Source organism: Styela clava, chromosome 9 (assembly GCF_964204865.1).
Source record: "Styela clava chromosome 9, kaStyClav1.hap1.2, whole genome shotgun sequence".
Lineage (NCBI taxonomy): Eukaryota > Metazoa > Chordata > Ascidiacea > Stolidobranchia > Styelidae > Styela > Styela clava.
Genome location: NC_135258.1, coordinates 22,031,449 through 22,043,568, shown reverse-complemented (window position 1 = coordinate 22,043,568; position 12,120 = coordinate 22,031,449). Strand labels below are relative to the sequence as shown.

Genomic DNA, 12,120 nt, shown 5'->3' with positions numbered 1-12,120 from the left:
ATGCAAGGCAAGTACGAACCCGTACTTTCAGTCAAAGATAAAGTTACCGCCATGAAAAGGAAACTCAAATTTTGGAGTGAAATGGTGAATATCAACGATCTATCTTGCTTTCCTTCCCTGCAAAACTTTCTTGTAAACAGAAATCTTAAGATAGATGGCTCGGTGAAAAACAATATTGTACGACACTTGAACGAACTTCAAACAACTTTTCTCCAGTATTTTCCCGAGGAGACGGACAACTTTGATTGGATTCGTAACCCAGTCAGTAATTCAATTGTTTCCTTCACTGGCAGAACCATGGAAGAGTTTATCGAACTTTCAAGTGATGGAAGTTTGAAATTAGAATTCACAAGCCACCCACTTGGCTAATTTTGGCTGAATATGCGAAATGAATATCCTGCCGTTGCAAGAGAGGCAATGAAGAAAATGTTGCCTTTTGCGACTACCTACTTATGCGAAACAGGGTTTTCGCGGTACGTGTCCACCAAGACAAAGTACAGGAGCCGATTGGATGTCGAAGCGGAGATGTACGTTCAGCTATCCACTATTACACCTGATATTAAACGTCTTTCCTCTTCTGTGCAAGCTCATCCTTCCCATTAAATTTGAGTAAATCCGTCACACTGCGACTCCGGTCACACATAATTAGTACTGTATATATTTATTCATCAGTTTTTGTTTGAACTTTAGTGATGATAAATAAACAATTGATTGACACCATTTTTCTTTAAATTTACCCTCTTATTTCTTGGTGTTCCGCGAGGCGGGATAAAAAGCGTAGGTGTTCCGTGGCTGGAAAAGTTTGGGAAACGCTGGATTATATAATTAAGACGATGATCGCATAATCACATTTGCGTTTTTCTGAATCAACGAATGATTTCGTTAGCATAATAAAAATATAAGCCCGTGATAGAACAACAATTCTTGTGTTGAAGGAAAATTGTGGCGGAATTTAGCTTAACGATGTCGATGGACTAAATAACACTTACGCTGACGAGTCAGAATTTATAACAAAGATTAGTCTTTTAAAAAAAAAAGTGTGTGCTGTTAAAGACTTTGATTCACCTACAGAATTTGAAACATTTCACTGGTCGCATAGTCGCTCTTTTTCTGTGCTTACCAGGATATATATATTTACGATACAACACAATTCATAGGTGTGAATACTGTAAGTTTATTCAGTCTAACCACTAATTTCAATCTCAACACACATGTAATTTTTATTTATATAAATGCTTTACAATTTCATACTATTCCTGATTCATTAGTTTCCGATTCCGTTATATTGCCTCCGTGTCCTTCTCATCTTTGCACCGTCTGTAGGCTCCTTGTTAGTATTCCTTCAGTGCTGGTTCATGGTATCATTTTAGTCCTTCTGTGGCGCCGAAAACGCGACCACACCCTACGGCCGCCAACTTGATATTGACGTACAGTGCGGTGGAAATTTAAATTTTTTGCATTCGGCTGCTACTTCAAAAAATTGCTTACATAGTGTGATTGTGGAGATAAGTTTCCAAATATCACGGTGTCAAAGGTCGAAAAACATCCACAGGCGCGTACACCAATGGTTCAAATGGCGCCACTTCATCTGATTCTAACTTCAAAGGTGATTCTGAGAACAAAAAGTACTGTAAAAAAGTACGGTAGCTACTGTCATGACTGTAGTAATAATACCTGTGCAATGATAGCAACGTAGAGCAGTCAAGATTGTTCGTTTATATTTTATATGTAAGTTACCGTTATTTGAATTTTGAATGTTTTTCTCATTCAGCCATTCCAGTATTCGGCTGTGTTTAGTGCAAAAATGGCTTCCGTTTGTTCTAAATCTATGGAAACCTAAATTGTTAACTTAATTTTTACATGCAACTATTTGATGCCTTCAAATTTTGGTATCTACATCAGTGCTCTTCAACAGGGGTTCCGCGGAACCCTAGGGTTCCGCAATACATGCAGTGGGGTTCCGTGAGTTTATTGGGTTCCTTAGGGGTTCCGCGTTTTTTTTTTCAGGGGAAATCAATTCTTGCTTCAGCATGTTGATGCGTCGTTGCAAAGTTGTTTAAAGAGAGTTGTAGACATAAGTGTGAGAATTGCATTGAGCGCCGTGGAGCCACGATTCAAGAAGATTGCAAAGGAAATGCAAGAAAAACCTAGTCATTGAATTTCACGCTCGTTACCGTCTTTCTGTTTTGTTGTTGAAGTAGAAATATTTGAATTACAAATGTTTTGTGTTACGGGTATTCCGTGTTTTTTTTTTTAATTTTGTTAATTCTGTAATTGGGGTTCCATAAAAAACGAAAAATTATCTCAGGGGTTCCACAAAAACAAAAAGGTTGAAGAGCACTGATCTACATGCAACATGTGCCGGTAACAATTACAGAAGTATGTGTGTTCTAGCTTTTGTTTGTTTTGCATTTTCTTTACTTAGCCTGCATGTCAATATTTTTAACTTATGTCTGTATGTGTGCCTAGCTTTTCTATCAAATTAAATGCCAGGAAAGCCGCTCACTGCTGCTGAACTGTGTTCTTAGGTTTTGCTCATTTCCCAGGCATTTCTGTTATATGATTTGTTGGTTTCCGTGAGTATTGTATTTTTGGAATGCCGAAATACTGAAATACACTGTCTGCACAGTCTGACTGTATTGTATAACTTTTAACCTAGGCCTATCGCAGTACTGACCCACACACCACACTTGACCCCTTAATGTGTCACTCCACTCTGCCACTCCTTGAATACTGATAGTATTTTATATGCATATTCAGATATTTATCAGGTTCAAATCAACTTTAGTTTCAATTCCTACTTGAAACATTGTTTCGATGAATAAACATATCTTATATAACATGTATCTAATCTAGAACCAGAGAACTGTCTGCTGATGATGGAGTCAAAATTTTATTTGTATAATTTTGAGATAAATTGTGTTTATGCCTCATTTATTTTTTGATAGTTGAAGTAGTTAGCGAATACAGAAATACTAACGTTGAAATACAAAAATATGGGTTCAGAAGTTCCCAATGAATTTAAATTAAACAGCTGCCCCAGTGACGGAATATCTGCTGTGAAATTCGCTCCTACTACCTCGCAGTTTCTTCTGGCATCATCATGGGATTGTACTGTTCGACTGTATGATATAACTGAGAACACACAGCGGTTTAAATATACTCACTCGACACCTGTGTTGGACTGTTGTTTCTCTGTAAGGCCTATTTACTTGTATTAATCCAGTTATTGGACATGCTGAAAATGAAAAAATAGTTTCAAATTTTTAAAGTGATCAAATCTTGCAGATTCTGAGATTGGTCTATTGCTCAGTGAAATCAGTTTGTAACAGAGATTAAATTTTCTGAAGTGTACCAAATGGGTTGAAGAGTTTGATCATAGTTTAATATTTTTATGTCAAAAGGGTCCTCAGAGAACTCACCTTTTGAGTGATTGCATGTAACCTTGATATGAGCAAAAAAAATAAAAATCTGAGCAAAAAATAAAAATCTGATACTATTATGGAACATGTTGTTTATGACAGGATGGTACTCATGCATGGAGTGGAGGATTAGATTGTACTCTCAAATCTTATGATTTCAACTCAGGAATGGAAATGGTAATTGGCAATCATAATGCTCCCATCAGGTATGGCTATTTGTACTTTTGTGTTTTAGTAACTGAAATATATTCACCATAGTTAAACATTTTATATTGGCAAACATACTTTGATTGAACTAATCTTATCAATAATTTCAAATTTATGGTTTTAATTTTCAACTTAATTCTTGGTGATGCAAAATATATTTTATTGGAATTTAGCATGACAAATATAATTATTGAAGACTACAGGACTCATCACATCATTGTTGCAGGGTTATTTATGCAACTGCATGCCAGTCAGTCCATGTGTTTATAAATATGCTGGCCATCTCCCTAACTGACCTGGACAGTTGAACAGGCAATCAATCATAGTTTGCCAAATAAATGATGCATCTTACTGGCTTTTCACTCTTCCAAGAACTAATATCCTAGTAAAACTCTCGTCATTTATGATATTTCATCCAAGGTGTGTGGAGTATTGTCCTGAAGTTGATGTGATAATCACTGGAAGTTGGGATCAGACATTGAAACTCTGGGATTCAAGAGATAAAAAATCTATTGGATCTTATTCACAACCTGAGAAGGTAGTATCATATTAGTATGATTGTTTTCTTGAGCTATATAGATTCTCTGATGCAATGTTCCCTCTAATTTTTTGTAGTATGTGTGCGCAGAAATTTTGGTGTGTGCGCACTTTTTTGGGAATGACTAATATTTGTGCAAAACCAATGAAGAAATTTTGATGTTCTAACCGGGTAATAAGTGGGCCAACAACAAACTTTCTCAACCTGCCAACCGAGCGCATTGTTACATTACATCGAAATACGTCTGTGCGCAGTAAATCTATGCGTGTGCGCAGCCTCTGAAATCTGTGTGCGCGCGCACACGCGCACACCTTAGAGGGAACACTGCTCTGATGTATTACCCAGGAACGCTAATGGCAATAAGATTGGTGGCACAGACAGAATATTTTCAATTGGGATTTGATTTGTTAACGAATTCTGATACTTTTACAATTTAGATATTTACAGATTTATTGTTTTAGATTTCAGATGAAATTTATACTGTCAATGTTTTCGGCCATTGATTTTGCAGAGTAATTTGTAATAAAATTTTTAACTAAAAGTTTTAAACCACTTCTCATAGGTCTACACAATGGCAGTCTCAGGTGATCGGGTTATCGTTGGTACTGCAGGAAAACGAGTCCTGGTTTGGGATTTAAGGAACATGAGCTATGTACAACAACGACGGGAATCAAGTTTGAAGTATCAAACAAGATGTATAAGAGCTTTTCCTAATAAACAAGTATGAATAAATTTGAATTTGGTTGGCCTTCTAGAATAGGTTCAAAATCTTCTTTTATGTAAGTGCAGAAAAATATATATTCATTATACTATCCCCTACTTCTGTGGAGAAGTTGTTAAAAAATGAACAACATTTGTCCGAATAAGAAACTCATTGGTATTGTGCTGTTCAACCTCCATATTACCTATCAAAATATCATATGCGATACTTCAATATTTCTAAATTTAATTTCCGAAGTTAATCCATATATCGTGACTTGTGATATGCTTTGATTTTGTTGATTCTATTCCTACATTCTTTTCCATTCCTACTACCTACTGTATTTTCCTACCTCTTGTATTGGGACCTATATGTAATAATTTATACCAGTGGTTCTCAAACTTTCATATCCCTCATCCATCAGTTATATCCCATGATAAAATAAAAAATCCAACAAATGAAAGCAAAAGAATATATGCATTTCAGTGTTAGAATTAAACAACATCAGTTGTTAAATTTTACATTTTCCGCTCCGTGGCCCCCTGGTGGCTGAGCCCAGTTTGAAAATACCTGATTTATACTAATTTTCAATTGCCAGGGATTTGTTTTGAGTTCAATAGAAGGTAGAGTTGCAGTAGAATACCTTGATCCATCACCAGAAATCCAGAAAAAGAAATATGCTTTCAAATGTCACAGGACGAAGAAGGATGGAGTTGAAAATATCTATCCTGTCAATGCAATATCGTTTCATAACAAGTACAACACTTTTGCAACCGGTAATTATCTATTGCATTTATTCGTCAATAGCTCTGTTTCAGATCTTTGCTCTGCTCAATATGGACAGTGTTATAAATTATAATGAGACATGCCTCATTAACGATAACACAGTAAAATAATGAAATCGCACAATTATTTTTATATTGTTGCTTATCATACCAAATGTTTGCGAATTCAACCAAGTTTTTGTGTAATAATTTGGAAATCTAATATACGACTTCGAGCTGGTTATGTTTTTCCATAAGTAGTATTGAATGTATAACTGTTAACTTAGTATTCTATTTATATAATTTGTCAATACCAAGACCATTGTTATTAACCTGACAATAACAATTAAATGTTTTCTAAATTCTGAAATTGGGTATGAATACAGGTGGATCAGATGGTTTTGTTAATGTTTGGGATGGATTTAACAAGAAGCGACTCTGCCAATTTCATCTTTATCCAACATCTATCGCATCACTCTCATTCAGTCATGATGGATCAATGCTGGCTATTGCATCATCATACATGTATGAGAACGGAGAACCTGCACCAGATGATGCGAGTAATCCAGATGATGCCATATATGTGAGACATGTAACTGATGCAGAGACGAAACCGAAGTGAGCATAAATTTTTTCATTTCAAACTTGTTGTTAGATAATGATAGTAATGGGTGGAACAATTAATACCTTGAACTTGAAGCTGTATAATTTTAGTATGATGTATTCTGAGCATTGTTTGAAAAATTCTGTTACATTAATAGCCTTTTTTTTTAAATTTTTTTCAGATCTCTGGCGACCTAATTGAAAATGATCACATCATGCTGAAATAGCTGCTTCCCATGCGGTGGAGTTTTGGCCATCTTTGATTTTGTGCATCCCTACTGTTTTGTACTAAGTCAAGGAAATGTGACATTGTTGAAGTTATTCCCACATTACCACCAGTAGGGCTGGGCAGTGCGAAACAAATAGCAAATTATTCCAATCGATTCAGATGAAAATTTCAAATTGCTCCAAAGGATAAGATGAATCCCTCAACTTAGTTCTATTGAAGCCCTATTTTTAATATGCAATTCTGACATAAGATCCGACTCTTTATTTCCTAATGAGTTATTGATGGAATAATTTTCTTATTGTCTGTGAACACTCAGATTTGCCTATGTGATATATTCCATGTTTTCAGCAATTCATGTGTCCGGATATCACATACAATTACATATCTCACAATATTCGAGATATGCGATTCTCTAATTATCGGGTATTCGAAAATGCCCAGCCCTAACCACAAGAAGAATAGACTAAGGATATGAATGATAGGATTTACATATTTATTCTGACTAAGCATCTCGTAAAAGTTGGATTCTCTGTATTGAGGCTCATTTAGGGATAAAGTATTTTAAAGTTAAAATTTTACCACTTTTCCTTAAGCTTTGAGCAATTTCTCAATTTTCTATCATACCAGTGAGACCTACTGTACATCAGAAAAAAATGATTTTGGAAACCTAACAGAATTGACTTTTCGACTTTACCGGTTAAATTAATCTTTGTGATTAATCTATTTATCGGGGATATGCATGAACTTACATTCTATTTTTAATGTCAGCTTCCGAGTGTAAAATTTAGTCAAAAATACTTTTGACAAAACACTGTCTTATAATATTTGAATATAAAAATATGTCTTGATATCAAATATCTTTTAAAGTTGTTGACTTTGGTAAAATGGAAAATTAGGTTTGTCTGGAATGGAAATTGTAAATAGCATATTGGTCTTCCTTGAAAAGGGCTTTCTAAGATGAAACAATTTCATTTGAATGTCGACTTACCCAATAGTTTTTTTATGCCTGTTTAAATGTTTATTACGCTCTGCATTAGATAACATAATTCCAAGCCAGAATTTGCCAATAAAGCGTGCTCAGTTGGAAGCAATATATGTAGGCTAATAACCTAAACAGATCAGATAGTACGTTGAATTTTAAAACACTTTTATAAATTCAAGGCTATAATAAAACGTCAAGACACCGGATAACCGACGTTGTATCTGGGGTGGGTAATGATAATTACCGTGTTGCACATTTCACAATTTTCAAGTGCGTTGTATACCTTATAAATACCACCAACATTTAGGTATACTCGAAGTAAAAAAAAAATTTAATGTGGTCGGCCAAGTCATTATGAATGAATATTTCAGATTTTACTGGCAGAGTCAAATAATCAACCGCGCAAAAGTATAAAAAACGTAAAAACAAAGTTAGATTAGTGGATTCTTTTTTCTTGTATAGTTCCGGTAATTTGGTCATAACGGGGATTCAATTCTTTTTCAATTGCTCCTGGCATCAAAGAATCATAATCAAGATTTAAGTTGAATCTGATGGGCTGCCGGTCCCGGCGTCAACGGTAATAATAATGTTTGTTAACCATAGCCGACAACGCCAACCATACACGCGTCTGCTATTATCTATATAAATTGTGAAGCTAAAGCCGGTTCTTTGTTTTCAAATGCTCGAGTTATGCAAGCTGAAGGATGCATTTGACGCTGTTTTCCAAAATTTGGTAGGGGTGTGGTTCTCCTAGTCCCGTCCTGTTTACGGCCTTACACAGGCAGACGCCATGCGCACGACAAAATGTCAACATTAGCTGCAACTTGCAGGCTGCTGGCAAATTCGAAGTTTGAATACTCCAATCTGAAGGGAAATAACTTAGATTAGGAATCACCTAAACGTGAATGTCCCTTTCGAAAGTCGTGCCATGTGTGCCGCGTTTACATCGTCTCCAATTGAATATTCTAATACATTACAGTTTGGAAACCCTGGCTTAGGCTGTTCAACCTTCGTATACCATTCAGGAATACACTCGAATGTATACCGTATACTATACACGGTTGAAGAGCCCTGTTCTAGAATACTTAAATTGAATCCAGAATACCTAATCTTATTCAATTCTTATTGTTCTTCAAATGTCGGAGTGAAAAACACGTTCAAATTCAACATGTTAAACGTCAGTCGTGCAACAACATATATGATACCAGAACGGTCCATTGGTCGGTCCACTTTGTGTTCGACAAGCAAGTCTTTCGTCAGTCGTCGGCCCCCTAAAAATATAGAAACATAAATGTGAAGAAAAAACGGTGTCTTTTTGTCACAAAGCAAAGTATTCGTTATACGTTACGTTGCAGTACCCCAATGTGCGTCAAGATTACTGCCGGTTCCTATTGGAGTGGACGAATCCGAATACAGCGTCTTCCTGTTTACTCGGTATTGGACAATGGACAATCAATAACAATTGCAGCAGAAGATTTTCCAGCATGGTATAAATTTAGCTTATCTCAGCTTATAGACAAATTTATCAGAGTTATGTGATGATGTTGAATACCGCACTGAGTATGAAATGTTTCATAAATTGTAAATTACGTTCATACTTTCAGTGAATCATTGATAAAACGAATCATAGATATATATAATTCTATCGATAAGATATATCGGAGTTTTGAAGTCTTCGTGGGAGAAACTTATATGAAATGTATATTTGAGAACAATATAATAAACTATCCATTAGGGTTTTTCTAATTGGTATCATTTGAATTGTATTGGACGGGAACGGTGCATTTTTGAACAACATCACTGGCAACAATTTGGCAATACGACGCGCAAGTCCAATTCGTATTTGGAACTGAGTTGTCTCCTAGACACAAGTGGGTTGAAGTGCATTGATGACAGATCAATGAGTAAAAAAATGGATGGTGTGTGTATGATTCATTTTCGAATTATAAACCCCGTGCACATCATCGTATTTACTCACCTCAAACACTTCGGGATGCTACCAAATAAATGTAGCCTATTAGTTCTTGTTATTGTGACGTGGAATTATGGGGATATTCTGACCAATTCAATTACCACAAACATCAGAAAATGTGATAAAAGTTCAGCATTGGTGAAAAATTATCGCCCGAATGCCAGAATTCTTCATTTTGAACAATTCAAATTTGTTTGAGTCAGACAGCCAAAGAGAAGTATTTTCGAAGTCGTGGGATGTTGGGTTAGAAGGTCAGCATCCACACGACTCTCTTGTCTTGAAACCTTTTAAGAAAAAATTTGGACAATATCAAGAGACGCGTTTGTTTTTCGTTGAAATGCGGATAAGGAAATCCCACCAAGGGCAAACTCGCTTTGCCAATAGTGACCTTCGTGACGAATGAGCATAACGCCATACATATTGGATATTTTTTTTCTCAGAAAGATTCATAATAATTTCAATAAAAAAAACAGTCATTGTGATAATAGTTCGCTCAGTGGCTCTCCGGATAGCAGTTTTAAAATCTTTTTGTCATGAAACACGATTGGACTATTATCAAAGATGCCATCGAATAGTTTTCAGGACTGCCACAAGAGAAGATGCCGAACGTACAATAGAACACAACTGTTTGTGTCATTCGATTCATGCAACAAAAACTATCTGTTTCAGAAAATACCAACGCCATACGGTCTTATCGATGCATTGGGTAACTCTATATTTTAAATGTGAAAGTATTAAAAAACTAGGCGAAGTAGTAATCAGTCTGTTGGTAGATACAACCTGTAAGCAAACTTCACAGGTAGAGAAAGGGTTTGGCGACTGGGAATATATTCAACGAAAATAAAATGAAGATGTGATGGTCAGCGCCATTTGAACTGTAGACGATTTTTTTCTTCTCTATTACAAAAATTGACAGAAATAATCCCAATTTCATCTACGATACAAAAGTAAATACCAAATTCAAGATTGTACAGAATTTACAGTAACAATGAAAAACTATCTGAATGCAACGTCTGCTACTCAGAAAGATTTTTCGTGCATTGCCAATTAACACAACATATCGTATACCATCCACATCTCAAATGTTACTTGTCTTGTCAAATTTCGAAGACGCTTGACTATTTCCGCGACAAATATAAAAACTTGAAGTATATAATATTTGTTCCGAACTATTTATAAAAATAACGAACTCAAGGAATAATAGAACAACAGACGAAGCACATGTTTCTTTTTAAATATAAAAGATTTTCTGATTTATGTCACGTTACTAAAATGTACGTAGAGGAAGGCCCACGTTGGGACATGGGGCACAGTGAAATATCAGCTCTCACACTCATATTATATCTGCAATCAGCCACGCTTAACATGGCATATCGGTGAGTCACTACATCCGCAAAAACAGACATCGGCAATGCAGAGCGACTAGAGTTATAGAGCAAAGTCGGTTTTGGGGTGTTTAAAGTAAAATTTTGGCATCTCAGTCTTTTCTTTCTTCCACTCTTACCTTTTCAACAGGACAAACCACTGCCTGGCTATTTTTAGTCAAATATTCATATCGTTGGCGGAATGTTATACCTTTCTAATCTGGACATAGAGCGGTCTGAAAATGTTTGGTGGTTATGCTGTCAATGAACCGGGGTTCAGTGAGATATGGTTCATGGTGCCCCATTAATTAGTGTTTCATCAATTGAGTGCTTGGAGTCCTGAAGATATGCTGCGTTATGTTATGTGTAATAATAGGATATACCTAACGATGAGTTATCTTTTGTGCAGGAGTGGGAAAAGATTAAAGTAGATTACTTAGCAATGAAGGTACCTGTAACAATATGTCTAGCATTTTCTTCATCTTGCATATGGCAGTATGGGTCTGAAGTTTTTAAACTGTAAGTCACTGTATTTATTTACGTTTCTCAGGTAATTGCAGTCATATCAGATCTACGGTACCTCAGTTGGAAATGCCTCGTAAAGAGTCGGAAAAACTACTATGGGCTTGATTGACCCCGAAGGAATGAAACAGTAGGCCGCGAGCCGAGGCCCGGAAAAACGCCTAGAAAGTGAGTTTCGTAGCGCACATCAGGTAACTACCTGAAAATGATTTTAAAATGTTCCTTAAAATTTAGTAACAGGTATTGCCTTGTTCCCACTTCCAAAAGTTGCACGTTTTACGGAAAAGACGCTTTTACTACAAGAAATATGTGCTACGATCTGTCCTATATTCTCTACATTTTCGGCAATGAACAATGACTTCTGCATGACGTAACAATTGAATCGAATCAGCTGTTAGCGAGCGATGAATATTAGTTATTACTGCTCGAACTTGCGTTGAGTTGGGCAGCCTTTCCATAGCTCTGTTTAGTTATTATTAGTTAAGTTATGCTAAGACGTTGTTGAAAAATGTATAAGTAAGTTATTAAACACTTGTAGATCCTTACCACAGATATGGGCCGTGAGACGAAGCCTTGAAAACGCCCAGAAAATGAGTTTTGTAGCGCACATCTGGTATGACTGGTAACTAAATAAATTCTTCAGTTTTGTGTGAAAATGAACATACTGAACGCATTACAGCTTGTTCCACAATCCTGATGCGAAATTGAACATAAGAGGTTCCCGGAAATTCAATAACCATAAGTTTACAACACATACATAAGAATTATGCAATTCGAGAGCCCTGCAGCACAGCACACTGACACAACTGTATTCCTG

General features: G+C 36.0%; 2 protein-coding genes across 2 annotated transcripts in view; both read left to right on the top strand.

The window, feature by feature from the left end:
• Positions 1-12,120, top strand: part of LOC120340187 (pre-mRNA-splicing factor SPF27-like) — a 237,111-nt gene that overhangs the window by 21,891 nt on the left and 203,100 nt on the right. The window lies entirely within an intron of this gene.
• LOC120340185 (mitotic checkpoint protein BUB3-like) lies at positions 2,949-7,318 on the top strand. The gene is made up of 7 exons (XM_039408480.2): positions 2,949-3,197; positions 3,525-3,628; positions 4,050-4,167; positions 4,730-4,888; positions 5,466-5,643; positions 6,018-6,249; positions 6,417-7,318. The coding sequence occupies exons 1-7, from the start codon at positions 2,997-2,999 to the stop codon at positions 6,430-6,432; spliced, it is 1,008 nt and encodes a 335-aa protein (XP_039264414.1). The 5' UTR covers positions 2,949-2,996; the 3' UTR covers positions 6,433-7,318.

Coding starts and splice junctions, on each gene's coding strand:
- LOC120340185 (XM_039408480.2), top strand. CDS start 2,997: ATGGGTTCAGAAGTTCCCAATGAATTTAAATTAAACAGCTGCCCCAGT. Junction 3,198..3,524: donor TGTTGGACTGTTGTTTCTCT/GTAAGGCCTATT, acceptor TGTTTATGACAG/GATGGTACTCATGCATGGAG. Junction 4,168..4,729: donor CTTATTCACAACCTGAGAAG/GTAGTATCATAT, acceptor CACTTCTCATAG/GTCTACACAATGGCAGTCTC.